At 47.1% G+C, this 27,227-nt stretch overlaps 2 protein-coding genes across 7 annotated transcripts in view; one reads left to right on the top strand and one right to left on the bottom strand.

The window, feature by feature from the left end:
• The window catches only part of LOC142582228 (dipeptidyl peptidase 9-like), a 155,207-nt gene extending 148,657 nt beyond the window's left edge, over positions 1 to 6,550 (bottom strand). For 3 of the 5 annotated variants that reach the window (XM_075691678.1, XM_075691676.1, XM_075691680.1), the window contains exon 1: positions 6,026 to 6,550. The gene's annotated coding sequence lies outside the window, so the exon portion shown is untranslated. Of the gene's footprint in view, positions 1 to 5,756; positions 5,869 to 6,025 lie in introns of those variants that run through there. The other 2 variants (XM_075691681.1, XM_075691679.1) reach the window with 2 other exon arrangements.
• A 1,827-nt stretch (positions 6,551 to 8,377) lies between these two features.
• Positions 8,378 to 27,227, top strand: part of YL-1 (Vacuolar protein sorting-associated protein YL-1) — a 30,679-nt gene continuing 11,829 nt past the window's right edge. Inside the window, exons 1-3 of one of the 2 annotated variants that reach the window (XM_075691675.1) lie at positions 8,378 to 8,574; positions 8,919 to 9,072; positions 14,761 to 14,964. In XM_075691675.1, the coding sequence (XP_075547790.1) occupies positions 8,962 to 9,072; positions 14,761 to 14,964 (315 nt within the window). In that variant the 5' untranslated portion in view covers positions 8,378 to 8,574; positions 8,919 to 8,961. Of the gene's footprint in view, positions 8,608 to 8,918; positions 9,073 to 14,760; positions 14,965 to 27,227 lie in introns of both variants that reach the window. The other variant, XM_075691674.1, reaches the window with a different exon arrangement.

Here is a 27,227-nt window from a genome sequence, read left to right as displayed (position 1 = left end):
CGTTTTACATTTTACACAACGCCTCAGAACTCTAACGGCGACAGTGTTCCACCGAAACCCAGCCGCTCCCCATCTCCGCAAGGTCGATGGTGCTGTTCGCCTCTCATTCGCCACTCTTCGTCCCCATCTGCAACCGGTCACTACACTTTGCAAAACTAGGTGGAGCAGCTCCCAGAAATGACACTGCAACTACTACCCACCCTACAAATCCTCTTTTGTCCCTGTCTACATGTTGAAGCCTGCTGGACGTTGAAGTAGATGGTGTTCCCTTCACATCTCTCGTTAACACAGGAGTGCAGCTCTCAGTTACGAGTGCCACTCTTCGCCGAAGACTCTGGAAAGTTCTGACACCAGCCGTGCCCTGTGCAATACGAGTCGCCAACAGCAGCACTTCACCTGTCATCGGAATATGCACAGCATGTGCGACCACTGGATACCACGACACTATTGTTTTATTTATTGTCTTCGAGCAATGCCCGCGTGACCTCATTCTCGGCCTTGACTTTCTTTCGAAACATACCACCCAAATTGACTGTTGCTCTGGTATTGTACATTTGGATCTGCTGTTTCCTACCGATGCCACTTCTATTACAGCACACCGCTTATGTTCTGCAAAGTTCACCCATCTGTCTCTACAGACCACTACAAATGTCCTCATGACCATTTGCCCTCTCATTCCTGATGACGAGTACATTGTATCCCCCATCACTCATGCAGCATTGTGCTCCCAAACACTATCATCCGAGTCCTCAAGAACGGTACTTGCCTACCCATCCTCAACTTAGGATTTTCAACACACATTCTACCCCATGGCATTGCCTTGGCACATATCATGCCTATAGAAGAATTCCCAATTTATTTCTTGACCCCTGAAGCACCAGCACCAGTAGGCCCCTACTGTCCATTCTTTCGTCTTCACTGACTGAGGAAATATGTAAAATGATCGCTCCAGATCTTCCTTCTGAGCAAACAAAAGCTCTTCCTCGCCTTCTCTCCCCTTATAAAGATACCTTTACCTGGATGACCGCCCTCTCGGACAGACATCTGCAGTCACCCATCACAGCCCCATTCATAGGCGACCTTATTACGTCTCTGCAGTGGAATGGGCCATCGTACAGAAAGAGGTCTACAAGCTGATGGACAAGGATATTATTGAGCCTTCGAGCAGTCCGTGGGCATCCCCAGTTGTCTTGGTAAAGAAAAAGGACAACAATTGGCGTTTTTGCGTTGACTACCGTCACCTTAACAAGATAACAAAGAGATATGTACCTACTACTTCACATAGATGATGCCCTTGATTGTCCGCCCGGATCACAATATTTTCGTCAATTAACCTCCATTCGGGCTATTGGCAGATTGGTGTAGATGAGATGGAGTGTGAGAAGACCGTCTTCACTACACCAGACAGCCTTTATCAATTCAAAATCATGCCCTTGGGTTTATGCAATGCCCCAGCTACATTCAAGCGCATGATGGACTCTCTTCGACACAGTTTGAAGTGGTCAACATGTATTTGTTATCTTGACAATGTAATTGTGTTTTCAACGACCTTTAAGAGTCACCTTCAGTGCCTCGATACTGTCCTCTCTATCTTTCACGGTGCAGGCCTTCAGCTGAACTCATCAAAGTCCCATTTTGGCCGCTGCGAAATTACTGTGCATGGACATCTCATAAATGCTGCGGTAATACAACCTGACCCAGAGAAAGTTCGCGCTGTGCACAACTTTCCTGTTCTATGTTCAGCAAGAGATGTCCAAAGTTTTATGGAATTATGTTCATATTTCCGCAGTTTTGTTAAAGGATTTGCCGATGTCACTCGTCTGCTCACCGACCTTCTCAAGAAAGGTGCACTATTTTCTTGGGAACCGCAGCATGCCCAAGCCTTTGCTACCTTTATTGAGCGGCTGACAACTTTTCCAATTCTGTCTCATTTTGACCCGTCGGCTCCCACTGAAGTCCGCACAGACATGAGTGGTCATGGCATAGGCACTGTGCTCAGCCAGCATCAACAGTGTCAAGACTGTCATCGCTTACACCAGCCACCTTCTTTCTGCGCCCAATGAAATTACTCAATCACTGAGTGTGAATGCCAAGCGCTCGTATGGGTGGTCGCAAAATTTTGACTATACGTGTTCAGTCATAGTTTCTGCATCATAATTGATCACCATGCCCTTTGTTGGCTCTACCCTTTGAAGGACCAAACAGGACGCCTCGCTCATTGTACCTTACGTCTGCAAGAATATACCTTCTCCATCGCGTATAAATCAGGACGTCTGCATCAAGATGCTGACTGCCTGTCCCCCCATCCTGTGGATCCGCCGGACGTCACAGATGCTAACTTGGACATTTGCATTCTGTCCATCTCCGACTTGCTCCATATTGGTTACGAACAATGCCGCGATCCTGTCCTTCGCACCGTGATGGACCGAACTTCCGCACCCAGTGATCCTTCCTTCCGGATGTTCACCCTGCATGATGGGACTTTATATTGTCATAGCGTCCACCATGATGGCCCCGAGCTCCTGCTAGTCATTCCACGGCACGGCACCTCCGACTCACTGTGCTCCAACAGTTACATGACGCTCCTATCGCGGGGCACCTGGGTGTCACTTGTACATATGACCGTGTGAGACGCCGCTTCTTCTGGCCCGGAATTTGTCACTCTGTGCACCGTTACGTTACTGCTTGCAGTCTGTGTCAGCACCGGAAGGCACCTGGATTACCTCCTGCTGGTCTTCAATGTATTGATGTCCCCATGGCGCCATTTTTCCGTGTGGGGCTCAATCTGCTCGACCCTTTTCCTATTTCTACCGGAGAGGAAACAAGCGGATTGCAGTGGCAACAGATTATGCAACAATACATGTAATCACATGAGCAATCCCCACCAGCTGAGCAATAGATGTCACTGACTTTCTGCTCCACAATGTAACCCCGCACCGCGGTGCCCTCGCCAGTTATGGTTTGTGACCATTACTTCCTATCGAAGGTTGTCGATGATATGCTCCGCTGCTGCGCTACCAAGCACAAAGTCGCTACCATGTACCACCCTCAAACGAATGGCCTTACCGAATGCCTTAACTACATGCTAACTGAAATGCTTGCCATGTATGTTTCCAACAATCACCATGACTGGGACGCTGCTCTGCCATACATCACCTTTGTTTATAATTTGTCTCGTCATGACACCCCCAGATTTTCACCATTCTACTTTTTGTTTACATGTGACCCTGCATTATTACCCATGGACATGTTACTTCCCTACGAATTACAGACCCCAACCGTTTACTCCTGTGATGCTATGGCCTTGGCCGCCCAGTCCCGACAAATCCCTCGTGATCACATTACCACTTCGCAAAGTTCCCAAAAGTGCCGTTATGACCGCCGGCACTGAGAAGCCCACTTCCCCTGGTGATCTTGTGCTCCTCGGGACACCTTCACGTTGTGTTGAATTGTACAAAAAACTTGTATCGCGTTACTCTGGTCCGTACAAAATCTTGCGCCAACCCACTAATGTGGCGTAAAAGACTGCACTGGTAGGCGAGTCTTCAATGCCTCCCGACATAAGCAGCGATGTTTTTCATGTTGCCAGGCTCAAGCCCTATGTACCTGACTTAACTAATGCTCCATAGCCTGCACTGAGACAGAGCTACCCCTCCGGGAGGGTGATGTTGTGGGGAAGAGAACAATGAAGGTGTCTTGAAGAAAGGAGGACAAAGACTGCGGCTGCTGCTTGGGCACCATTTCTATCTCCTGTAAATGCACACCCATTTGCATCTGTGCACCTGCCTCTTTTCTTTATTACTACAAACAAATATACCTGCCGGGATAGCGACCAACCCAACAGCACACAGCAGCCATGTGAAACCCGGGATAGTAGGCAAGGAAAGCTTCTCTTTTAAAACATTTATCATTTAAAACAATGTTTATCGTTGAGCATCTCATTGTACCTATGAGCAATCACCAACATGTGAGGTGCTGCAACCACCCCAGTACTATACTGCCTAGAATATACTGACTAGTGTACTGAGCGCAGGCACCGTGGTGGCAGCGAGAGTGAAGCCTGCCGCCGGCTGTGGCACGGTCCCCTAGAGCAGTGGTGGCAGCGAGAGTGAAGCCTGCCGCCAGCTGTGGCACAGTCCCCTAGTGCAGTGCACAAGGTGGGTTGCCTTCAGAATGCGCACATTGCAATGATGTGCCCTTGCACAATGTGCAACTTCGGTTGTCCCTTCTTTCACATAATTAAAAGATTCATCAGTAAGAATAATAAATTATGTCTTCTTCACACTAGCAAACCATCATACCTTTTGTAGCCATGGTACTGCAAATGGCCTCCAGGCAGCATTGCCCGTATGAACTGTGCCAACCTTGCCAACCATGCAGCCTCCAGGCATCATCTGCCGAGCCACCGTCTCCCAGTGGAGAAGCCCAGCAGCCAGCACACTAGTCCACATATTCTAGGCACTGTACTGGTACCACCCCAGAAGAGTTCCAGATTACCTTTTACCTCACTAGGCTATGATAAGCCAGCAGCAGTCATGATGCTAGCTTGGTTCATAAATGAAGTTAAGGTATTTTCAATTTGGTTGCACTTTCTGAACCAGTTTTTATGACTGCCATGCATGGCAGCAGCAGAGTTCACGACATGCAAGTGCAGTGCGGCACTTGCGTGCTTAGTGTCCCTTGCAAATTGAGAACAACTGTGCAACAACACACACACTCTGTTGTCTGTGGTAAAGCATTTTTGACAAATTCGCATATAGAAATGAATGATCTCTATAGTGGGAGCGAAGCTGAGGCATTGGTTGCTTTCTTATCAGTAAATACATTCAAAAAAGCAAGCAACGTTTAACATGTTGCAAGCCTCAATAACATGTCCCAACATTAAGGCATCAAATTTATAACTCGCCCCCTTCTGGGAGCTAGACTGACTGTTTTTACTAAAGCAGGAGTCACTTATGTCCGCACACCACTAAACAACTAGCACTTCCCCACATCATCTGCTGTCAAAGGCTTGCACAATGCCTGCACTTCGAGAATAGGGAGAGCAGGAGCCCGTGAAATTCTGCTTGGCTGGTTCCGGCACAAAGTGAAATCAAAGAGAGCGATGCAGGCAGAATTTGCTACACTGTCAAAGTGAGGACGAAGGTGGTGTACTTCCTGAACCAGTGAAGTGCAGCCAAATCAAAGTGACCTTTACGGTGCAGTGCTTGCACAACACTATAAATTTTAACAGGCACTCGCAAGAGATTGACAAATATCACACTCGGGTTAATGATGACCACAAATAAGCCCTTGTATAGATTAAACCTATGTCTGAATTCCTAGACATGATCACAACGAACGTATTAAACGAACGGCTCAAACTGCGACGACGACAGTGCAAGCAAGAAAATGCCGAGATATGCGAGTGAAAGCGCACAACGCTTTCGACCAGGGGAAGGTGGCTGAAAAGCGCACAATAAGTAGTTGATTAATACCTCTCAGTATGTCATGCGCTCACAGCCGGTAGCCAGCAGCCGCTCGCATGCAGTAAGGAAACATTGCAAACCAGTCACGCGAGGTTACTAGCTACTGTGTACTAGTTGTGTACGCCCTGCGACCGTCTTGCTTTCGATCGGCCTTCTAATATGCCAAGTCCTCAAATGCACGGCACTTGTACAGATAAGCAAATTGAGGCACGACGACGCTCGATTACTTTGCTGTTTCGCCACTAGTCTTTGAATGAGGCTTGATAACTATCAGCACACTTTGCGCACCTGTTGATAATCAACGGTAAGCCATCCGTTGGTGCCCCCCACGTTAGGGGCAGCCGTGGGCTTCTCCCGGCTCCACCAGCAGCAAGAGGAAGCGTGCGATACTGTTCGCACACCTGACAACGAAGCCGAAGCCAGAGGCAAAGAAAGGATCCCCTAAATGGCCTGCCACCAAATCCGCGGGCGGTCGACACAAGCAACTTTCAGCTGCAGTGATAAAACGCACCTCTGGGAAAGTCCTCTCTCGTATGCTGGCTTTTCTCTGCACTTACCGGGTTTTCCTTGAGCCAATATAGTATTAACTAGCAGTCCGCAAGATGATTTCTACAGTCTGCATGCATTCCCTAGCGTTGCATCGTATCAAGGCACAGAGTTGTTGGAGACGTTCCCGATTTGCAGCAAAAGCCCTGCGTCGGTCCATGCGTGTCACTGGCCGATGAGCAGTCGCAGAGTTCACAGACACGACGCTTGAGTGCTGCACGCGCACCGGCAATGTCCTCCCACAGCGCAATTACAAAGATGACCCCATGGCAGACGTTGCGTTCGCAGCAGGCGCCGGTTTAAAATAAGCAGCACACGGTATTTCGGAACACCGTATGCACATACTTCTACCTCCACCGACGGCGCCATTGAACGCGGCCACCATAGATAGCCACAGCCCAGGCACGGACCGAAAATGCGAGCGAACGACGGCACACTTTGCTAACTAAATAAACGCCAGAGGCGCTAGTAACATTACAATGTGCTCTACGCGCTTTGCATTCCTGGAAAAAGAACGTAGTTATAAGCATGTTATAAGCACCTATAAACAGCATAGAGTCAGTATAGTAACTCTATGGTACTAACACATTCAACATGGATGCTTTTAGATATGCGCCAATCTTTTTTTCTTTAAATATATGTCGGCTGAAGAGCAGAAAACGTACAAAACGTTTTGTATTTCTCTCACTTTCACCACCTCTGTATTCGTTTCTCTAGTACGAAAAGGCCAGAATTTCAACCAGTTTAGCAAAAGAAGGTAGCAAAGCGGCTTTTTAAATTTGTGGTTTCGGTTTCCGCGCCGCCGACTAGAAACGACCACTACGCCTCCGCCGGTCGAAACCGACACGGCGCACACACATGCTACCCAATATTAGTGATCCTGTATATGCCTGCGGGAGTATATACAGGAACACTACCCAATATGAGAACACATGCCCCTGGTGCGGGGACAAGCCCACGCTGTATCAAGTCACGTGGGCCTGCCAAAAAGTAAAGGAAATAACCATAATAGAAAACACGAGGATGCTTGCCAGCGACATCCTGAAAGTCCAGCAAGGGCTAGCAAGGCGTGCTCGCACGGCAGCTACCCTCAGTGGGGCCCTGGACTAGGGGCACCATAGAGTTTCTAACTAATGTGAAACTCTATGAGGGGCACCAACCCTGCAAATCAAGATGGAAGAAGCCATCTGAAGCATAGAGTTTCCTACAAAAATTAGTAGAGGGAACTCTGGCGCTAGTGTCTACGCGAACTGCCATAGAGTTCGTCCTTTTGGCTTAAACGGCTTTGTGACTTCGTAAACTTGTCATTCTCAAAAGTGTATTGCGTAATAAATAATTAAATAAACATCATTAATATTGCCCGACGGCAGAATTCGAACATAGGGACTCCAGCACAGACGACTGCTATTGAAACCATTAAGCCACGGACGCACATATCGACAAGCGAATGAAACGCCTTTATGAATTTATCACAGGCATGCCAGTGCCTTGAGGCAGTAACTCTATGCTTGAGACGCTTGGCGCGTTTCGATTTGGCCACCTGGACAAGCTCAATCGTTGCAATCAATAGCAATTGCACGCGTTCCCGGCATCTTCTGCACTTCGAAGAATATAGATTGCGCTGAAATATACGACAATAAGATTTATATAGCGTAATATACAAAGCCACAAAAACGTCTGAATCCACAAGCACGAAGATCAGACAAATCCATGTACTTCCCATCATTCCCATGGTAGGACAACGACTGCAGCGCCAGAGTTCCCTCTAGTAATTTTTGTAGGAAACTTTGTGATCTGAAGAACCGCTAAATCCATACGTAAATAGAGCAAAATAAACGTTTTCACCACCACCATTACCACCACCACCACCATGCAATGTGTGTTCTTCAACACACGTCGGTTCTTTATTCTATGACACGTCTACGTGTTGTGTTGAATACGTAGAGTTTCTCACTATAACACCTAGAGGGTAATCTGGCGCCACCGTCTATGGGAGTTTCTTAAGGGGCATCGTGCCGTCATGGGAATGACGGCACGATGCCCCCTACCTACTGAACCTACTGAACCCAGTACTGAACCCTACCTACCTACCCTACCCTACCTACTGAACGTGTTTTACACTTTGAGAGTTGTGCGGCCGCTGTCTATACGCTACCACCATACACACGTCACACCGGTGAACGAAACGTTCAGATTTCGCACGCTTTTCAAGTCCACGATAACCTGATAGTGGACAGCAGATTAGCATGGGATAGTGCATGGACAGTGTTTCCCAAACCTTCGGAGCGCAGTAAAACGCCGGCTGAAGAGAACAACCAGAAAGTGGCTTGTTATGATGGTTAAGAAGTCAATGCAAGCCATAGCTAGTCGCCCACAGAGAAAGCATATTTCTTTCTCTATGGAGAAAGTGGTATAACCATGGGTACACCACTTTCTCCTGCTTTCTCTGCGGTGTTTGAGAAAGCGCATGGTTCTGTTATACCCTGTTCAAATTTGTTTCTTGAAGGCGTTAGGCGATCACCAGGTCGTTGCGTCAAATCATGCTGATGTTGTAAAAGAGGTGAAGTTTGTGAAACATGTCGACGACGCGAATGTATGTATTTTAGCTTTTTAGTTCGCAAGTTAAATTCAGTGGTGCGTCGGGAAACCTTGCAAACTAGACATTACCTCTATTTTATATACGTGCTTTAGCGATTTGCTTCTGTTTACCGTTTGATTTGTGCTCATAGATAGAAACGGTATATTTGTTGCGGTCGTTGATGTAAAGAGATTGTACTTCGATGTGGCGATGCGGCCTTGAAATTGGGTGCACAAAGGAAAGTAGGAACATCGCTGATTTGCTTTCCCCGCTCTCACGCGTCTTTGAAGTATTGCTTATATGAATCGTTTTTGTCCCTGCGGCAGATAAGTTTCCCGAAGCAAGTGAACGAATTCGCCTGCGCCTATCATGGCAGCTACAAGAGAGCGCCGTGTCAATGCCGGCAACAAGCTGGCCCAGCTACTTAATGACGAAGATGAAGCTGACGACTTCTATAAGACCACCTACGGAGGCTTCAACGTAAGGTCTAAACTGCTTTAATGTTTGCGGAGACTTTAACGGCAATTCTGAAAAGGTTGCTTAATGTCTTTCTTTATTTTTTATTTTTTTTGAGAATACTTACCACGGTTGGCTGCCAAGGAGACATATGGTTGGCTTACAGTACCGCCAGAGATAAATAATCAGATTAGGGCACATGTTTTTGTCACACGGGTCGCCCTCCATCATGGCTCGTGTGATAGTGCCAATGCCAGCCATCTGAAGCAGCCTAATTTTACAAGGCTATGTTTTGTCTGTGAGAAAGTATTGGGCCTGTCTACTAGTTAGCCATAACAGTTAATTGTACAAAGTTTGTGACAGTGCACGACATGCAGTACACGCTACTTGTTACATCTGTTAACTGTTACAGCGAATAGGTGGACAGGCGCAATGCTTCGGCTGTACAGCATACAGTTCACACACAATATTTAGGCAGCTATCTCTTGATGAGCTTTCACTTGTTCATGTCAGCTGAAAGCTGCTCACGACCATGCTTTTAAACATTTGGAAAGACTGCAGGTGTAGGAGTTCAAGAAAGGAGCAGTTGTGGTGTGCAGGTTAATTAGTTCAGTATTTAGATATTTTTCCTATGCTGTGAATATGTTTGTCACAGCTAAACCCTTTGGTTTCGACATGGGCTTGCTAGACAGTATTTAGAAGTTCTTGTTCATAGTGTTTTAGTATTATACAATTGCATACAAAGTTTGTTTTCTGTAAGTGGCACAATGATCACTTAGCTAGCCCACCTGAGCAGTCAACTGCCAATGTTGGCAATATTTCAAATGCCGTGTGGCACTGTGGCTAAAATGAACATTTCAGCATTCTGCTTGCTTCTATTAGTAGTGGAATTTAGGTAATAACCAATCTTGCTTTTATGAGGGTTTTGTTTTATGTATTGTTATGCTGCGCGGCAGAGCCGAAGAAGAGAAGATGGAAGAACTGTGTGCGGTGCAGGAAATGCCCGACTGTCTGCGATCTCGTCTCTATGCCACCTCGATCATCTTGTAAATAAATCCATCTCGTCTGCAACAACTTTGGTGGACAGTGCGGGGTAATCGCCCTGGACAACCTTCTTCTGCACACCCTCCCACAAAGCTGGCGCTTGTTCGGACTACCGCCTCAAGACACGGACATGAATGAACTCCAAGCAGCTGGCAGCAGCCATGACACAAGCATGCAAGATGACAGTGAGCACCCAAGGCAAGTCATCTGCTGGCTCTCTCAGAAAGGACCGTGCACCTTTTCCAGCAAGGCGTATGAGGATGCCAACGACTGGCTGAAGTATTATCAAAGGGTAAGCTGTCACAATGGGTGGAACGTAACGGTGCAACTTGCTAACATTGTTTTGTTTCTTACCGGAGCCGCACTTCTCTGGTTCAATAATAACGAAAGCACGATGACAGTGTGGGAAAGCTTCGTTAAGAAAATCAAGAACTGCTTCGGAGACTCACTTTCAAAAAGAACGAAGGCTGAGCATACGCTTTCGGGTAGATCACAGTTGCCTGGAGAAACATGCACAACCTACATTGAAGAAGTATTGAAACCTTAGGATGTCGTCGGACTGCACGACCCCAATGCCTTGCTCCCTAGTACAGCCAGCCCCAGGCCCCATTTTATGACTGTGCTGTGTACTGCGAGCCACCTGTTTGCTTTAGCTGCAGTATCCGTGAGCATATCACCAGGTATTGTCGCCGATGGCAGCAGCAAGTTTCAGGCATACCCAATTATCAATCTGGAGGCCAAGGCAGGGCGCCGTGGCAGACCTGCACCTCTTCGACAACAACCGCATGAACGTGCATCCCGGCGTGAGTCTCTAGCTTCCGGCTGCAGTCTTACTCCTCCTCTGACCGGCTATCGTCACTCGCCATCACTTCGCCATCGCTCACTATCACCACCATTCCGGTGGGGAAACTAGCTGGTGCGACTGACGGAGGTGAGGTCGCGGGACGGTCAAGTCCTCCGTCTGTCACCATACGCAAAAACAAAGTGTGTCTGTGTTGATGGTTTAAACATTGATGGCTTTGTCGATACCGGTGCCACAGTTTCTCTAATGAGTTTTTTGGTTAAGAATCATCTCGGACACAAAGGGATGTTTGTGTGGGACCAAAAGACTACTTTTCGTGGAGTTGAGGGTGAACTGCTGCAGCCCGTTGGAATTTGCTCTGCTATAGTGAGTGTGGGTGGACAAGATTTTCCAACTGAATTTGTTGTTTTGGAACATGCCACTCACAACGTCATCCTTGGGATTGACTTTCTTGGTGAATGTGGTGCAATGTTAGATTGTGGGGCCGGTGAAATTTCTCTTCGAAGTCGCGTGATAACACCCATACCAGCAGTATCTGGCGTGGACAAGCAGAGTGTATTTTCTGTGTCTCACAGTGTACTTTCACCGGCTCCGACTGCAGCATTTGTTCCGGTGACTTCCATGCATTGCCCTCTGCATCGCTGTCATGGTTTAATTGAGCCGTACGCCCATACTATGTTGAAGAAAAGCATACTGGTTCCTCAATCCATTATAGAATGTGTAGATGGTCGTGTTCACGTGTGGATGGTGAACGCATCTTTGGAGCAATTTTTACTGCCGACAGCACTCAAGCTAGCCACCTTTGACTTAGAAGCGAGTGTCAGTATTGATGCCATTGATGCTTCTACTGATGCGACGAAAGCAAATTGCAACTACTCTATGGAATTCTACCGCATGGTGAACAAGTCGCTATCCTCTCCAGAGTGGCAAGAATTGCAAAAGGTGCTTGTCCACTATGCACCAGTATTTGATCTCTCGCAAAATTAGCATCCAATTTCGCTTCCGGACTCGCAAACCCAACACTGTATAAACATTGGCCAAGCAACGCCTATTCGCCAGAAGCTGTACCGCGTCTCTCCCACAGAACGAAAAGTAATCGTTAAGGAAGTTCAAGAAATGCTGCGGAAAGGCATTGTCCAGGAGTCTTGCAGTCCCTGGGCAGCTCCAGTGATACTAGTTAAGAAAAAGGAAAATTCTTGCAGATTCTGTGTTGATTATCGAAGACTTAGCAAAGCCATAAAGAAGGATGTGTACCCTCTGCCACACATGGATGATGTTATCGACTGCCTTCACGCAGCCTCCTACATCTCTGTTGGCTTACGATTGGGATACTGGCAAATACCTATGCACCCGACCGACAAAGAGAAAACTGCCTTTGTGACGCCAGATGGTCACTTCAAGTTTAATGTCATACCTTTCGGTTTATGCATTGCGCCAGCAACTTTTGAAAGGTTTATGGACACAGTGCTGCTCGGATGGAAATGGAAGATCTGCATGTGCTACTTCAGCAATGTAATCATTCTTGGCAAAACACTTGAGAACAATCAGTGACTTGGCGTCGTACTGGACCGCATAGAAAACGCTGGACTGATGTTAAACTCAAAGAAGTGTCACTTCAATGAGTGCCAGACTCTCGTGCTCGGTTTTCTTGTCGGCAAAGATGGTATTTGACCTGACCCTGAAAAGATTGCTGCAGTGCGTGATATTAGCCAACAGAAGACAGTGAGAAACCTCCGTAATTTTCTTGGCTTGTATGAGGACGCATTCCATCAGCTGAAGTATCTACTAACTTCTGGGCCTGTCTTGTGCCATTTGTATCCAGAGGCCATGACTGAGCTACACACTGACATTAGCGGTGTGGGCATCGGCGTCATGCTCATTCACCTTCATCATGGGTGCCAGCACATTGTTGCATATGCAAGTCGGACACTGACGAAAGTGGAGCAACATTACTGTCACGAAATTAGAATGCCTGGCAGTAGTCTTCGCCCTCCGGAAGTTTCAGCCATATCTGTACGGTTGCCATTTCAAGATAGTGACGGATCATCATTCCCTTTGCTGGCTTGTTGGACTGTGGGATCCTTCTGGACAGCTGGTACATTGGGCTTATGCCTTCAAGAATATACCATTTCTGTTGGCTACAAGAGCAGTCGGTGTCATACCGATGTCGACTGCTTATCTCGTCTCCCGTCACCGCACTCCACTGCTATCGATGACGGCTGCGACGACTATCTTGCCAGCATTACAGTGTTTCCTGACCTCAGCACCTTTAATGTGAACAACGTCCTGATCTTACACTCATACCCCTTTTGGAGGCTGCCCGCATGTCAGGTCAGACAGTGCCTTTCACGCTGTGTGACAGCCTGCTTTACGAAAAGAATTACTCTGCCAAAGGCGCTTCCTTGCTAATAGTCATTCCCGAACGCCTGCGTACTGCTATTCTTCATGCTATGCATGATGACGTCACATCGGGTCACCTTGGCTTTGCTCGCACGCTTCATTGATTACTCGAGTGCTTTTGTTTGCCAAAACTATGGAAGAGCGCAAGACAGTACATTGCAAATTGCCCAGGTTGCCAATGTCATAAGAAGCCAGCGATGCCTTGTGCAGGCTTTTTGCAACCAGTGAAACCACCTTCCTTACCATTTGAAAAAGTTGGTATCAATTTGCTCGGCCTCCTCCCCAAGAGCTCTACCGGCCGTCGCTGGATTATTGTGTGCGTTGTCTACTTGACGCACTATACTGAGACTACAACACTTACCTCTGCTAGCGCTGCCGATCTGCATCACGGCGCGCTGCATGTTGTTATAAGTGACCATGGATTGCAATTCACCGCCGACGTTGTTGAAGAACTGCTGCGCCCTTACGGTTCTACTTATCACGATGCAACGCCGTGCCACCCACAAACAAATGGCCTCACCAAACACACAAATCGTACACTTACGAACATGTTGTCACTGTACATCTCAGCTGATCACAGGAATTGGGATGCTGTGCTGCCCTTTGTCACGTACGCATACGATACAGCCAAGCACAAAGTAACCGGGTATGTGCCTTTCTATCTGTTGTACGCTCGCAGGCCCCGAACGTTCTTGGACACAATTTTGCCATTGACACTGAATGAAGGCACATCCATTCTGCAGACATTATGTTGTGCCGAAGAAGCACATCCGCCAGCTCGCTTAAGAACATCATCTTCGCAAGTTTCAACCAAGGCACGCTATGACGCCTGGCATGCATGTCACTTTCGATCATGTGTTACTGTGGACACCTCCATGGAAGAAAGGCTTGTATCGCAAGTTTATGTCAACATACAGCGGTCCATTCAGGATACTCAGCCGATTAAGTGACTTTAGCTACGTCATTGCAGAATTGACCGCCAATAATCGCCGGAAGACTCAATTGGTTCATGTGGCCCGCCTGAAGCACTACCGTCATAGGGTTCTGGAATCAAGAACAACCAATTATGTGGTTCCCTAACTCGCTCGATGAGCTTCGTCTGTGCTGGAGGAAGATGTTACGCTGCGCGGTGGAGGTGAATAAGAGATGGAACAACTGCGTACGGTGCAGAAAATGCCCGACTGCCTGTGATTTCGTCTCTATGCCCCTCGACCATCTTGTAAATAAATCCATCTCATCCGTAACAATATGATTTGCATTACTTAGTACTACGGTCGTGCTTTGAAACTGTTTACTCGTAGCTATGCTAGGGAATTGAGCAGAAATTATGTCACTGGCCACGTAAAAAGGGACATTCTAATGTTTCAAGTTCTCTACAAAACTCTTGTTCACAATGGCACCGGCATCACAAGCAGTTTCTGATGTATTGCCCTGACTCTCTACCAAGACACTTTTGTACATTTCAGGATGAAGAAGATGACAAGGAATACGAAACTGAGAATGATGAAAGTGATGTGGTGGACTCAGACTTTGACATTGATGAACGAGATGAGCCAATATCGGATCAGGATGATGAAGATGAGGGAGCTAAACGTCGGCGGAGAGTGGTCACCAAGGCTTATGTGGAGCCTCTTGCAGAAAAGAAGCGAAAACGAACTGTGGAAAAAAAGGTAAGAATCTACCTAATGGACTCTGGCTACAAAAGATTGTAGTTTATAGATGGATGTTACCATATTATGCTAGTAGTAGATATATTTTTTTCCCAAAACATCACCGAAAAAAAGTATCTGATTACAATTAGTTATTTCATTAAAACTAATTGATTACAGTGACCAAATACTACCCCACAAAAGTAATTGAAGAAACGTTCAAATAGTAATCAGTAATTCTATGCTATTTTTCTCCCTACTTCTATCAGCAGAGCACAAATGTAATACATAAATACAGTTAAACCTCTATATAACGAAGTCGGTAAAATCAGCCAATCGAAATTTCGTTGTATTGAAATATGACCTTTTGTGCAAGTAGGTACAGTCACTGATCAACTTTTTGTACACGGAAAGGGGCCGCGGAATTTCCCTAAGTATTGGACAATAGAAAAATGCAAACTTGAGCGAGAAAAAAATTAATTTTGATAAATTTCGGGGTCAGCGATGAATGATACAGTTTCTTGCCATGTATGTCGATGATGACTATGACTATGACTAACATACCAGACGTAATAACAGACGATGACTAACAGGCCGCCATTGGAATCTGAACCTGGCAACGTTTAACGTTAGAACGCTATCTAGTGAGGCGAGTCTAGCAGTATTATTGGAGGAATTAGAGGGTTGTAAATGGGATATAATAGGGCTCAGTGAGGTTAGGAGGACAAAAGAAGCATATACAGTGCTAAAAAGCGGGCATGTACTGTGTTACCGGGGCTTAGCGGAGAGGCGAGAACTAGGAGTCGGATTCCTGATTAATAAGGAAATAGCTGGTAACATACAGGAATTCTATAGCATTAACGAGAGGGTGGCAGGTCTTGTTGTGAAACTTAATAAGAGGTACAAATTGAAGGTGGTACAAGTCTATGCCCCTACATGCAGTCATGATGACCAGGAAGTCGAAAGCTTTTATGAAGACGTGGAATCGGCGATGGGTAAAGTCAAAACAAAATACACTATACTGATGGGCGACTTCAATGCCAGGGTAGGCAAGAAGCAGGCTGGAGACAAGTCAGTGGGGGAATATGGCATAGGCTCTAGGAATAGCAGAGGAGAATTATTAGTAGAGTTTGCAGAACAGAATAATATGCGGATAATGAACACCTTTTTCCGCAAGCGGGTTAGTCGAAAGTGGACGTGGAGGAGCCCGAATGGTGAGACTAGAAATGAAATCGACTTCATACTCTGCGCGAACCCTGGCATCATACAAGATGTAGACGTACTCGGCAAGGTACGCTGCAGTGACCATAGGATGGTAAGAACTCGAATTAGCCTAGACTTGAGGAGAGAACGGAAGAAACTGGTACACAAGAAGCCAATCAATGAATTAGCGGTAAGAGGGAAACTAGAGGAATTCCGGATCAAGCTACAGAACAGGTATTCGGCTTTAACTCAGGAAGAGGACCTTAGTGTTGAAGCAATGAACGACTATCTCATGGGAACCATTAAGGAGTGCGCAATAGAAATCGGTGGTAACTCCGTTAGACAGGAAACCAGTAAGCTATCGCAGGAGACGAAAGATCTGATCAAGAAACGCCAATGTATGAAAGCCTCTAACCCTACAGCTAGAATAGAACTGGCAGAACTTTCTAAGTTAATCAACAAGCGTAAGACAGCGGACATCAGGAACTATAATATGGATAGAATTGAACAGGCTCTCAGGAACGGAGGAAGCCTAAAAACAGTGAAGAAGAAACTAGGAATAGGCAAGAATCAGATGTGTGCGTTAAGAGACAAAGCCGGCAATATCGTTACTAATATGGATGAGATAGTTCAAGTGGCTGAGGAGTTCTATAGAGATTTATACAGTACCAGTGGCACCCACGACGATAGTGGAAGAGAGAATAGCCTAGAGGAATTCGAAATCCCACAGGTAACGCCAGAAGAAGTAAAGAAAGCCTTAGGAGCTATGCAAAGGGGGAAGGCAGCCGGGGAGGATCAGGTAACAGCAGATTTGTTGAAGGATGGTGGTCAGATTGTTCTAGAGAAACTGGCCACCCTGTATACGCAATGCCTCATAACCTCGAGCGTACCGGAATCTTGGAAGAACGCTAACATAATCCTAATCCATAAGAAAGGGGACGCCAAAGACTTGAAAAATTATAGACCGATCAGCTTACTGTCCGTTGCCTACAAAGTATTTACTAAGGTAATCGCAAATAGAATCAGGAACACCTTAGACTTCTGTCAACCAAAGGACCAGGCAGGATTCCGTAAAGGCTACTCAACAATAGACCATATTCACACTATCAATCAAGTGATAGAGAAATGTGCAGAATATAACCAACCCTTATATATAGCTTTCATTGATTACGAGAAAGCGTTTGATTCAGTCGAAACCTCAGCAGTCATGGAGGCATTACGGAATCAGGGTGTAGATGAGCCATATGTAAAGATACTGGAAGATATCTATAGCGGCTCCACAGCCACCGTAGTCCTCCACAAAGAAAGCAACAAAATCCCTATAAAGAAAGGCGTCAGACAGGGAGATACGATATCTCCAATGCTATTCACAGCATGTTTACAGGAGGTATTCAGAGGCCTGGAGTGGGAAGAATTGGGGATAAAAGTTGATGGAGAATACGTTAGCAACTTGCGATTCGCTGATGATATTGCCTTGCTTAGTAACTCAGGAGACCAATTGCAATGCATGCTCACTGACCTGGAGAGGCAAAGCAGAAGGGTGGGTCTGAAAATTAATCTGCAGAAAACTAAAGTAATGTTTAACAGGCTCGGAAGAGAACAGCAGTTTACGATAAGTAGCGAAGCACTGGAAGGAGTAAGGGACTACATCTACTTAGGGCAGGTAGTGACCACGGATCCGGATCATGAGACTGAAATAACCAGAAGAATAAGAATGGGCTGGGGTGCGTTTGGGAGGCATTCTCAAATCATGAACAGCAGGTTGCCACTATCCCTCAAAAGGAAAGTGTATAACAGCTGTGTGTTACCAGTACTCACATATGGGGCAGAAACCTGGAGACTTACGAAAAGGGTTCTGCTGAAATTGAGGACGACGCAACGAGCTATGGAAAGAAGAATGATGGGTGTGACGTTAAGGGATAAGAAAAGAGCAGATTGGGTGAGGCAACAAACGCGGGTAAACGACATCTTAGTTGAAATCAAGAAAAAGAAATGGGCATGGGCCGGACATGTAATGAGGAGGGAAGATAACCGATGGTCACTAAGGGTTACGGACTGGATTCCAAGGGAAGGGATGCGTAGCAGGGGGCGGCAGAAAGTTAGGTGGGCGGATGACATTAAGACGTTTGCAGGGACAACATGGCCACAATTAGTACATGACCGGGGTAGTTGGAGAAGTATGGGAGAGGCCTTTGCCCTGCAGTGGGCGTAACTAGGCTGATGATGATGATGATGATGATGATGTCGATGATATCCTCACATAGGCGATACAAATTAAGCAAAATTAGCCAGGCTTTCACGTGCACTCCAGCCCACAGCTGATAGCGTCGCCTGCACTGGGATGACCGTATCAGGAAAAGCGCTGGCAGTGGGGAGTGAATGATAGTTCAGCACAATGCGTTGGCGGGCTAGTTGGTGTGAATCCATGAATACTTTGTTAAGCGCAAAACGACAGGCACAAGAAAGACGACAGGACCTGTCGTCTTTCTTGTGCCTGTCGTTTTGCGCTAAACAAAGTATTCATGGGGAGTGAATGCTTCGTTTGCCTCTCACTCCAATGGGTCACAGAAACTCGAGATTATTTAGCCTCCAATACTAAATGCACTGGAAGACAGCTTACATGGTGCGAGGCCATCTCAACGCACCCACTCTTTGCACATGCAGCAGCTTACTTCTAAAGCAAGGTACGTGGCTGTGTATGTGCTCAGCTATGCTTACAGCCATATGCAGCCACTGCTGAGACCAGACAGCAACTTACCCCCACTCTGCCCCCCCCCCCGCACCCCCCCTCCCGCCACCTTACGTGCGCTTGATCGTGTTACCATGAGCTCGCTCCTCTCCCCCTTTTTCCCTTTGCTCGTGCGGGAAGGCATCACTTGTGAAGCTACCATCTTCCTTGTCTCACTCTCACTCATTTTCAGTCACGCCTAAAGCATACAGTGCACGAGGCACCACAGGATCTTATCGCACTTGGACTTTCTATGGAACATGATCAGGCTCTACTTCAAAGGTCACTCTTGTTGCACAGTGGGCAATTTGAGAGATGCGTTTACAACCAGCTGCTTGCAATTCAGCCATTTGACCATCTGCGTTGGCGGAAGTTTCCATTTATTGTCTCGGCATTCCTTTGCAGCGGCAGTGAAATTTCGTTACATAGATGTTCTGAATACATGGGGTTCTATGGACAAAAGGTTATGAAAAGTTGAATACTTTGTTATGTCAAGAATTTCATTATATTGAAGTTCTTTATATAAAGGTTTAACTGTATAACGAGCTGGCCTGACTCTTTCGGTCATCCTCAGCAGCCCTTCACGCGACCCGTCTTGGTGCCCTAGTGGCTTTGCCGTTTGGCTGCTAAACCTGAGGTCGCGGATCAAACCCCGGCCATGGCGGCCGCATTCCAGTCAGGGTGAAATACAAAAACACCCATGTGCCATGCATTGGGCGCACATTAAAGAATCCCAGGTGGTCAAAATTGTTCCGAGTCCCTTACTTCGGTGTGCCTCATAATTGTATCATGGTTAGGGCATGTAAAACCACAGAATTTAATTTAATTTAGCCCTTCATGCATTGGTCATCTTTTCTAACATTTGCTTTTCGAAATTTTCAGCGGTTATCTTCTCTCGTCTCTTGTTAAGACTTCAGCAGTGACGCTCAAAATTGTACTAACACCTTGCATACTAAATTGTAATTACTCATCACCATGATGCTCGCATTTGGGTCCTCTATGAAGTGCAGTGCTTCATTGTTGCCGGGGCTTATCCAATGCTTTCGCAGTAGGGCCAATGAAAAGCTGAAAAAAAAAGTTTGTAGGGGATTTTCCAGCGTCAACGTCCAAAGTGGCCGCTGCTACTGAGTCATAGTAAAGCCACTTTAATTTATCTGCCAACGTATGGTTGAGTGTTAAGATGAGGAAACAAACACTGAGCACCCAGGTTTTCTTTTCCCAACATGCATATCCACGATGTTGCTTTCTGGCCCGACTGCAAGTGTTCTGCAAAACTGTGTTGCCTGCTACCATCTTGTCTCATCAATAAAGTAACTGGTCACATGTTATTTCTAGTATCAGCAAAAATTATTGAATTACGGTGAGCATTACCTTGTAAAAATTAATCAATAAATTACAACATATCCAGAAATATAATTGATTAAAAGTAATTAATTACATTAAGTTTGTTATACCTGTCTGGTGTTGATGCAGCATTTTCGCAGGAGTGTAGTGTGCTAGTTGGACAGGTGTCCTTGGTACTGCACTGCAGTTCAGATCCTTGAAAATCACTGATAACAGTGCTTTTTGGGCAATGCTGTTAAGTGTGTATCCAAAGGGCAAGTTTAGACCAGGCACAGGCTGATCCTACGAGTCATGTGATCAGCAGACAGCATGGTCTTGCCTGCACACAGATATCCGCATGATGGGCTAAAAACAGCAGATGTCGTGGTGGATGAGGGTTCAAGCTCAGAGCAAAGCCAGCTAGGCGACTGCTGTTTGCATGTTATAATGGTGCTTATTGCCTGCCTTGAGAGGGCTTGACTTGTTGCCGAAACGAGTGGCTTCAGTCACTCTGAAGATTCATGGATCACCAATAGAAAAAAGGTACCTGCATTCCTTGCCTACATGGTCTAATGACATGCTCCAGGCCTGTTACAAGCTTTGAAAGTCAGAAGTAGGAGCTGTGGCTCCTGGTCTGCAGTTCAGAACAGGCTCGCAATCTGCCATCCAGATGCACTATGAAAAGACAACCACGCAGAACACATTTCCAACAGAATTTTAGTGCAGTATCACTGTGTTTGTTTCCTGCTGCACAATGGTACACGGAGCAGGCATTTTGCCTACTTTGTCTTTTTCTTGCATTTAAGCACATCTGAAAAATGAAGCATTTCATTGTTTATTTCTTGTCGGCATGGGACAAATCCTGTTAGGAGGGTTGTCACAAGAACACCAACAGGTGGGAATCGCTGACAAATTTTATTACTAGCTGGCTCGTAACTGAGCCCTTGTGCAGCTTTAATTTTGTCAGTCCAGTTCCATGTACAATTCAACAGTGCGAGTCAGCAGCACAGATAGGTGTTGTGGGTGGTACATATTAAAATTGTAAGCTTATATTATATGTACTGACTTTGAGCTTGTGCTGCTGTTGCAACAGCTGGCTGTCCCCTGATCCCTTGTGTACCTGACCAAGCAAGTCATGCACAGCTTTTCTGTAATCTTTTTAGTGCAGCGACATTGCGAGAGCTTGTTAAAGGGACCCTGCAACACCGTAATGAAATGTGAAGAATGTGTGGTGTTTATGGTATTGAAGGGTATTTCCACACGAACCTTTTCAAAAAAGTTTTTGAGTGCACTTAATGTATCAACAGCTTCGTAAACAATCAAATGCTGCTGCTTCCATGTTGTCATGGCTCTCCCATCATAATTCACTCAACACAGTGCTGTTGTTCCTGGCTGGAACAATGCCAACCATGCTCTGTCTGCCATTGTGGAAAGCCTTTGTATTGTAATGACCTTGGAATTCAGTGGCACAATCCTCTGTATGTAGTGGCATTGTTGCAGCTAGAGGTAGCATTTAGGCTGGAAATCCTCCAGTCACAGGGATGAATACATCTGCGAGTAGGAACAAAAGAAAGGGTTTATTTTACAAATGTACACTGTCTCCAGATGTAGGAGCACACATTTGGCAGTGCACGTCATGTCATCCTCACTGCACCAAAGATGTCTGCTTTTAAAACAGTCGTCTTCCCTAGGCGACTAGACCAGGGAATCTAATGACTGTGTCTCAGCCAGTCATAATCATCAAACTGTTAGAAAAATATCACCCATGCAGTCGCACTGCTCCGCCGGACCACCTCCAATGTTGCGCGATCACCCCCGCGTGCAAGGCAGCCACGTGGTAATTTGGGAACCTGAAGTTGATGCAGTTCCCATGGAAGTCCTCGATGTGGACCCCTTGCATCAATCAGTGGGATCTCCGTGACAGTCAGCTTGCAGCTACCCGGGAAGCCTGGCCTTTACGGTTGTTATCGCATCTACAAAAGCTGGTGGTCGTCACCTTGAAGGGAGCTTCTTTGTTGACCCATCAGCAGTCATCACCAGGGCTGCGTCGCTGTCTGGGCGGGTGCTGATGAAAGGGGCTGCCTTGTAGGAAACACCTAAGTAATGTCTATTGCCGTTTTGAGACATAACAGCACCAGTCTTGCAAGGCTTACAGCGTTGGTGCAGTGGTATTGTTAACCACTACTAGATTGCACTACCACCCCACAAGTGATAAAAATTCTTGACTTTTGCTATTGCTGAATGTACTTACTTAGTCTTGACATTCAGAGAAATCTGCCCAGTAGCCATCATGTTTACTCCCACTTAATAGTAATGAGAAAAAGATTCGGTAGACTTCAGGAGGTTGCTTTGGATCTGAAGTCATTTACTGCAGCAACAGGAGGTACTTTGTCTGGTACAATATTTCCTGCTGTATCCTCTCGAATACATGCACAGATGCCAGCACAAGCACAGTCTACCTGGTTCAGAAAACCTCAGCCAAGGTTGCTAAACATGAATGTTGTGCACTAGCTGAGGGGTTAGCACATCTGGCTCCCAGTTGCATAATTCTGTAGAGTGGATGAAGCTGTTTTCTTTTTGCCACATAGTGAGGGTGAAGCTGAAAATAAGGGCATGGCTTGAAACCTGTGTAATTAGTGACTAGCCCTTTCAGCGTCACTGACGTATTGGTACGTTTCCATGTTTCTGTCCCACCATGTTCTTTTGACATTCCTTTTGTCAGATGGGAATGTGCTAACCGCACCCGGAGAGCATTTGCCATTGTCAGTGTCATTGTTTTTATTTCTGCACAGCCAAAAATAAACTGCTGTGTTCATTTTTTAATATTATGATAATATTCCTCTAGAGGAGCATCAATGAAGACGCTTTTGGACCTGGTGCGTGCATTCGACCATATGGTTCAGTGCTTGCTCTCCTTGTAAATATATTGTAAATACGTTTCTCTGTTGTGTCTGCCTCCGTGTAACCTTTTGCTGGAAGTGCTGGGGGTCTGACACAAGACAGAGCTCCACAGCAGTTGCCAAATTGCCACTCTCGGCATGTCATCTGGCGGTCAAACTGCGTCAGGAGTGGCGACCATGCCAGCCATCATCCTCGCTCCAACCCTTGCACCTTCCCTGGCTCTGATGGCGACGGCTTCGATGACTGTATTCGACTCTATGAGTATGTTGGCCACATTACAGGTGGGACCAGATCTTAATGCTGGCGAACGTAACATTTTATCTAAAGGGAATTGCAAAGGCCTGGTTTGATAACAATGAAGAGGAGCTCGCAAGCTGGAGCATATGTAAGAGAAAACTTCATGAGTTGTTTGGCCAACCTGCAGGCTGCTAGTGTGCCGCCAGGAAAGAACATGCCTCACGTGTGCAGACGTCTACTGAGTCGTACCTGACATACATTCAAGGTGTGCTGGCCATTTGCCGAAAAGTTAATGTCGAGATGACAGAAGGCGATAAGGTCGCGCACAGGCTCAAAGGAATCGCGGACGATGTGTTTAACCCAATAGTATTTAAAGCCTCTTCAACAGTCAATTAGATTATTGCTGAAGGTTGATGCTTCAAAGATGCTAAAAGCCGACGCATCTCCTACAACTTCACCCTCCTTCCGAACATGGCAGTGAAATCAACATGTGAGGTTCGTATAGCGCCGTAGAAACTGTCACGGTCAGAGACTATCACCCGAATTGTTCGACATGAAATTGAAGCTGCATCACCAACATATTTCGTGTGAGGGGAGCCCAGTGATCCCCAACCGACCATATCGCTTATACAATCCGTTTCATCAAGAACTGGCAAACGTGGGCATTCAAAGCATCCGTTCTGTGAACCGTCCTGACATTTACCCTTCGGCCACCTTCAACACTCTGCAATGCCATTGTCCTACTCCCAAGTATTGCAATCCGAATGCGTGGAGGACTCCTGATGACAAACCAATTTGGTTCCGAAGTGGACATGTTGCACACATTTCGTCGTATTGCCGAAGTCCTTGGCCTGGGCCTTTCTGAACAAGCTTCTCCAGCTTCTGCTATGCACCTCAAAGCCAGCACCAGGTGCCAACCCAAGTTGAACCAGAACCATCTGTCACGAACACGTCTGCCGCCCAGTACAGTCGCTCGCCCTCACCGGGGTGAGTGACCTTCTCGTTCACCTTCCCTACGCGTTCCCCATCCCCGTCCTACACCGTGCATTTTCCTTAGAGATACTGACTGCTGCAGCGCCTGCAGGTGATGCTGCTTTTACGACTTGTCTTCAAATTTCTTTGTTGACGCTCCCTACCAATCAGAACCTGATCGTCATTGAAGTGGATGGCCTACCTCTTACAGCTTTGATCGACACCAGCGCCCATATTTCTGTTAGGAGCTCTCACCTCCGTCAGCAGTTGAAGAAAGTTATGACCCCTGCCCCATCACGTGCTGTCCGTGTGGCCGATGGTAGTAGCTGGCCTATGTACCCCACGTGTCAGTGTTGCCGGCTGCCAAACTTCTGTTTTGTTCACTGTCCTCCCCTGCTGTTCCAATGACGTCATCCTCTGTGTTGACTTTTTATCCGCCCATTCTGCCCTCATTGATTGTTCCCCTGGTACTGTACAGCTTGACCTACCAAGTGCAATGGATCAACCTGGACTAGTTAAGAGTCGACTCTGTTCTGCCGAGCACGTCCGTTTGCCACCACAAGCTGTGACCTGTGTTTCTGTTACGCCCTCTCCACCAGTACCCGATGGTGACTATGTGTTCGCTCCCATCACTGCCGTTCTGTTGATGCACAGTGTTGGTATTCCACACACTGTTATAACTCTATGTGACAATCTTGCTTGCCTTCCTGCGCTGAATTTCGGGCTGCGCTCACAAGTCCTCCCACAGGGCATTTCCCTAGCTCTGCTGAACCCTTCCTATGACTACATCATCTCAGCCTTGTCTCCACCTGATGTTGCTCACTCTCACACCGCTTATATCCCATCTTCTTCACCAGGTCTGTCTTCTGCTGACTTGAACAAAATGATCGCTCCAGGCCTTTCACCCCATCAAGTTGATTATCTCCTTCGCCTCCTCTCCTCTTATCGGGATATCTTTGATCTTTGGGACCATTCTCTGGGTCAAACCTGCACTGTCAAACACCGCGTAAACACTGGCGATGTCCATCCGTTCCTCCGACAGCCATACGGGCATCACCAGCTGAGTGCCACATCATACAAAAGGAGGTTGACATGATGCTTGCCAAAGATATTGTTACATGTATAAAGACACATACGAAAGAGACTATTTTCAGGCTATATACACTGGACTGGAGCCAGAGCGCCAGGTCGACATTCACTCGCGCCAAGGGCACAGACCCTCTTCGTCGTCGTTCTCGCGGCGGCTCGTCCCTTGATCATCGCTCGATGATATCGTAATACTACCCCCCGGCGGCAAAAGCGCCGTCACAGTGCTGTTAAATATCCAAGGGGCGTGGAGAGTTGTAGGGTTTGAGTCGGGCGACGTGGACAATGTCACTGGCTGTCACAGCAGAGGACGTAGTGGGCGTGGCTAGAATGATTTCGTAGGTGACATCGGTCACTTGGCGAAGCACGTGATATGGGCCCGTGTAGCACGAAAGCAGTTTTTCATAAAGGCCAACTTTACGCGATGGTGACCAATGCAACACGAGGGTGCCGGGCACAAAATTGACATCACGGTGACGGAGGTCGTAGCGTTGCTTTTGTTTGCCTTGAGAGACTTGTAGACGAGCGTGCGCAAGTTGGTGAGCATGGTCAGCATGGGCGATAGCATCACAGGCATAAGCGCTAGTTGATGCTGTGGTGGACGGAAGCACAGTGTACAGTGGTAGCGTCGGTTCACGGCCATACAAGAGGTAAAAAGGAGTAAAGCCAGCAGTGTCGAGACGGGAAGAGTTGTACGCAAATATGATGTAAGGTAGAGCCTGGTCCCAGTCACGGTGGTCGTCTGAAAATATATTTGGATAGCATGTCTGTAAGGGTGCGGTTCAAACGCTCAGTGCGGCCGTTCGTTTGAGGGTGGTAGGAGGTGGTAAATTTATGCTGTATTGAGCAGGCACGCATGATGTCGTCAATGACTTTGGCTAAGAACATACGGCCACGGTCTGTTAGCAATTGGCGCGGAGCACCATGAATCAAAATATCATGCAGGAGGAAGTCCGCAGCATCAGTACTGGTCGGAAGAGCGCGGGTTACAGCGTAGCGGGTTGCGTAGTGCGCCGCGACTGCAACCCACTTGTTTCCTGATGTAGATTCCGGAAATGGGCCGAGAAGGTCTAAGCCGACACGATGCAAGGGCTCGACAGGGACGTCGAGCAGCTGCAGGTAACCAGCAGGGAGCTGGGAAGGCTTCTTGCGTCATTGGCAAAGTTCACAAGCGGCGACATAACGTCGTACGGAATGGGCAAGGCCCGGCCAGAAAAAACGGCGACGTACGCGGTCATAGGTTCGAGATGCGCCGAGGTGTCCTGTCATTGGTGCGTCGTGAAGCTCTTCTAGAACGGTTGAGCGGACGTGTTTAGGTATGACAAGTAGGAACTCAGAGCCATCCGCATGAAGGTTACGACGGTACAGAGTACCGTCGCGGAGGACGAAGACACGTAGTGTGGCGTTGGCCGGAGAGTGTTCAAAACGGTCGATGAGTGCTCTGATGTAAGCGTCACGACGTTGCTCGCCGGCGAAATGAAGCAGCTGCGACACAGAGAATACAAGCAGCACTGGTAATATTGTAGGAGTCAGGGTCGTCAACAGGGTAATGCGACAACATGTCAGCGTCTTGGTGCAGGCGGCCAGACTTGTGGACCACGGAATATGAAAATTCTTGTAGCCTCAAAGCCCATCGACCAAGCCGGCCTGTAGGATCTCTTAGCGATGAGAGCCAGCAGAGAGCATGATGGTCAGTGGCTACGGAGAAAGGGCGACCGTAAAGGTAAGGACGGAACTTCGCAACCGCCCAGACTACAGCAAGGCATTCTCGTTCCGTAATGGAATAGTTGCGCTCCGATGGTGTGAAGAGCTGGCTCGCATAAGCAATAACGCG

Source organism: Dermacentor variabilis, chromosome 5 (genome assembly GCF_050947875.1).
Source record: "Dermacentor variabilis isolate Ectoservices chromosome 5, ASM5094787v1, whole genome shotgun sequence".
NCBI classification, from domain to species: Eukaryota; Metazoa; Arthropoda; class Arachnida; order Ixodida; family Ixodidae; genus Dermacentor; species Dermacentor variabilis.
Note: the sequence above shows the minus strand (reverse complement) of the source record. Positions and strands in the feature narration are given on the sequence as shown.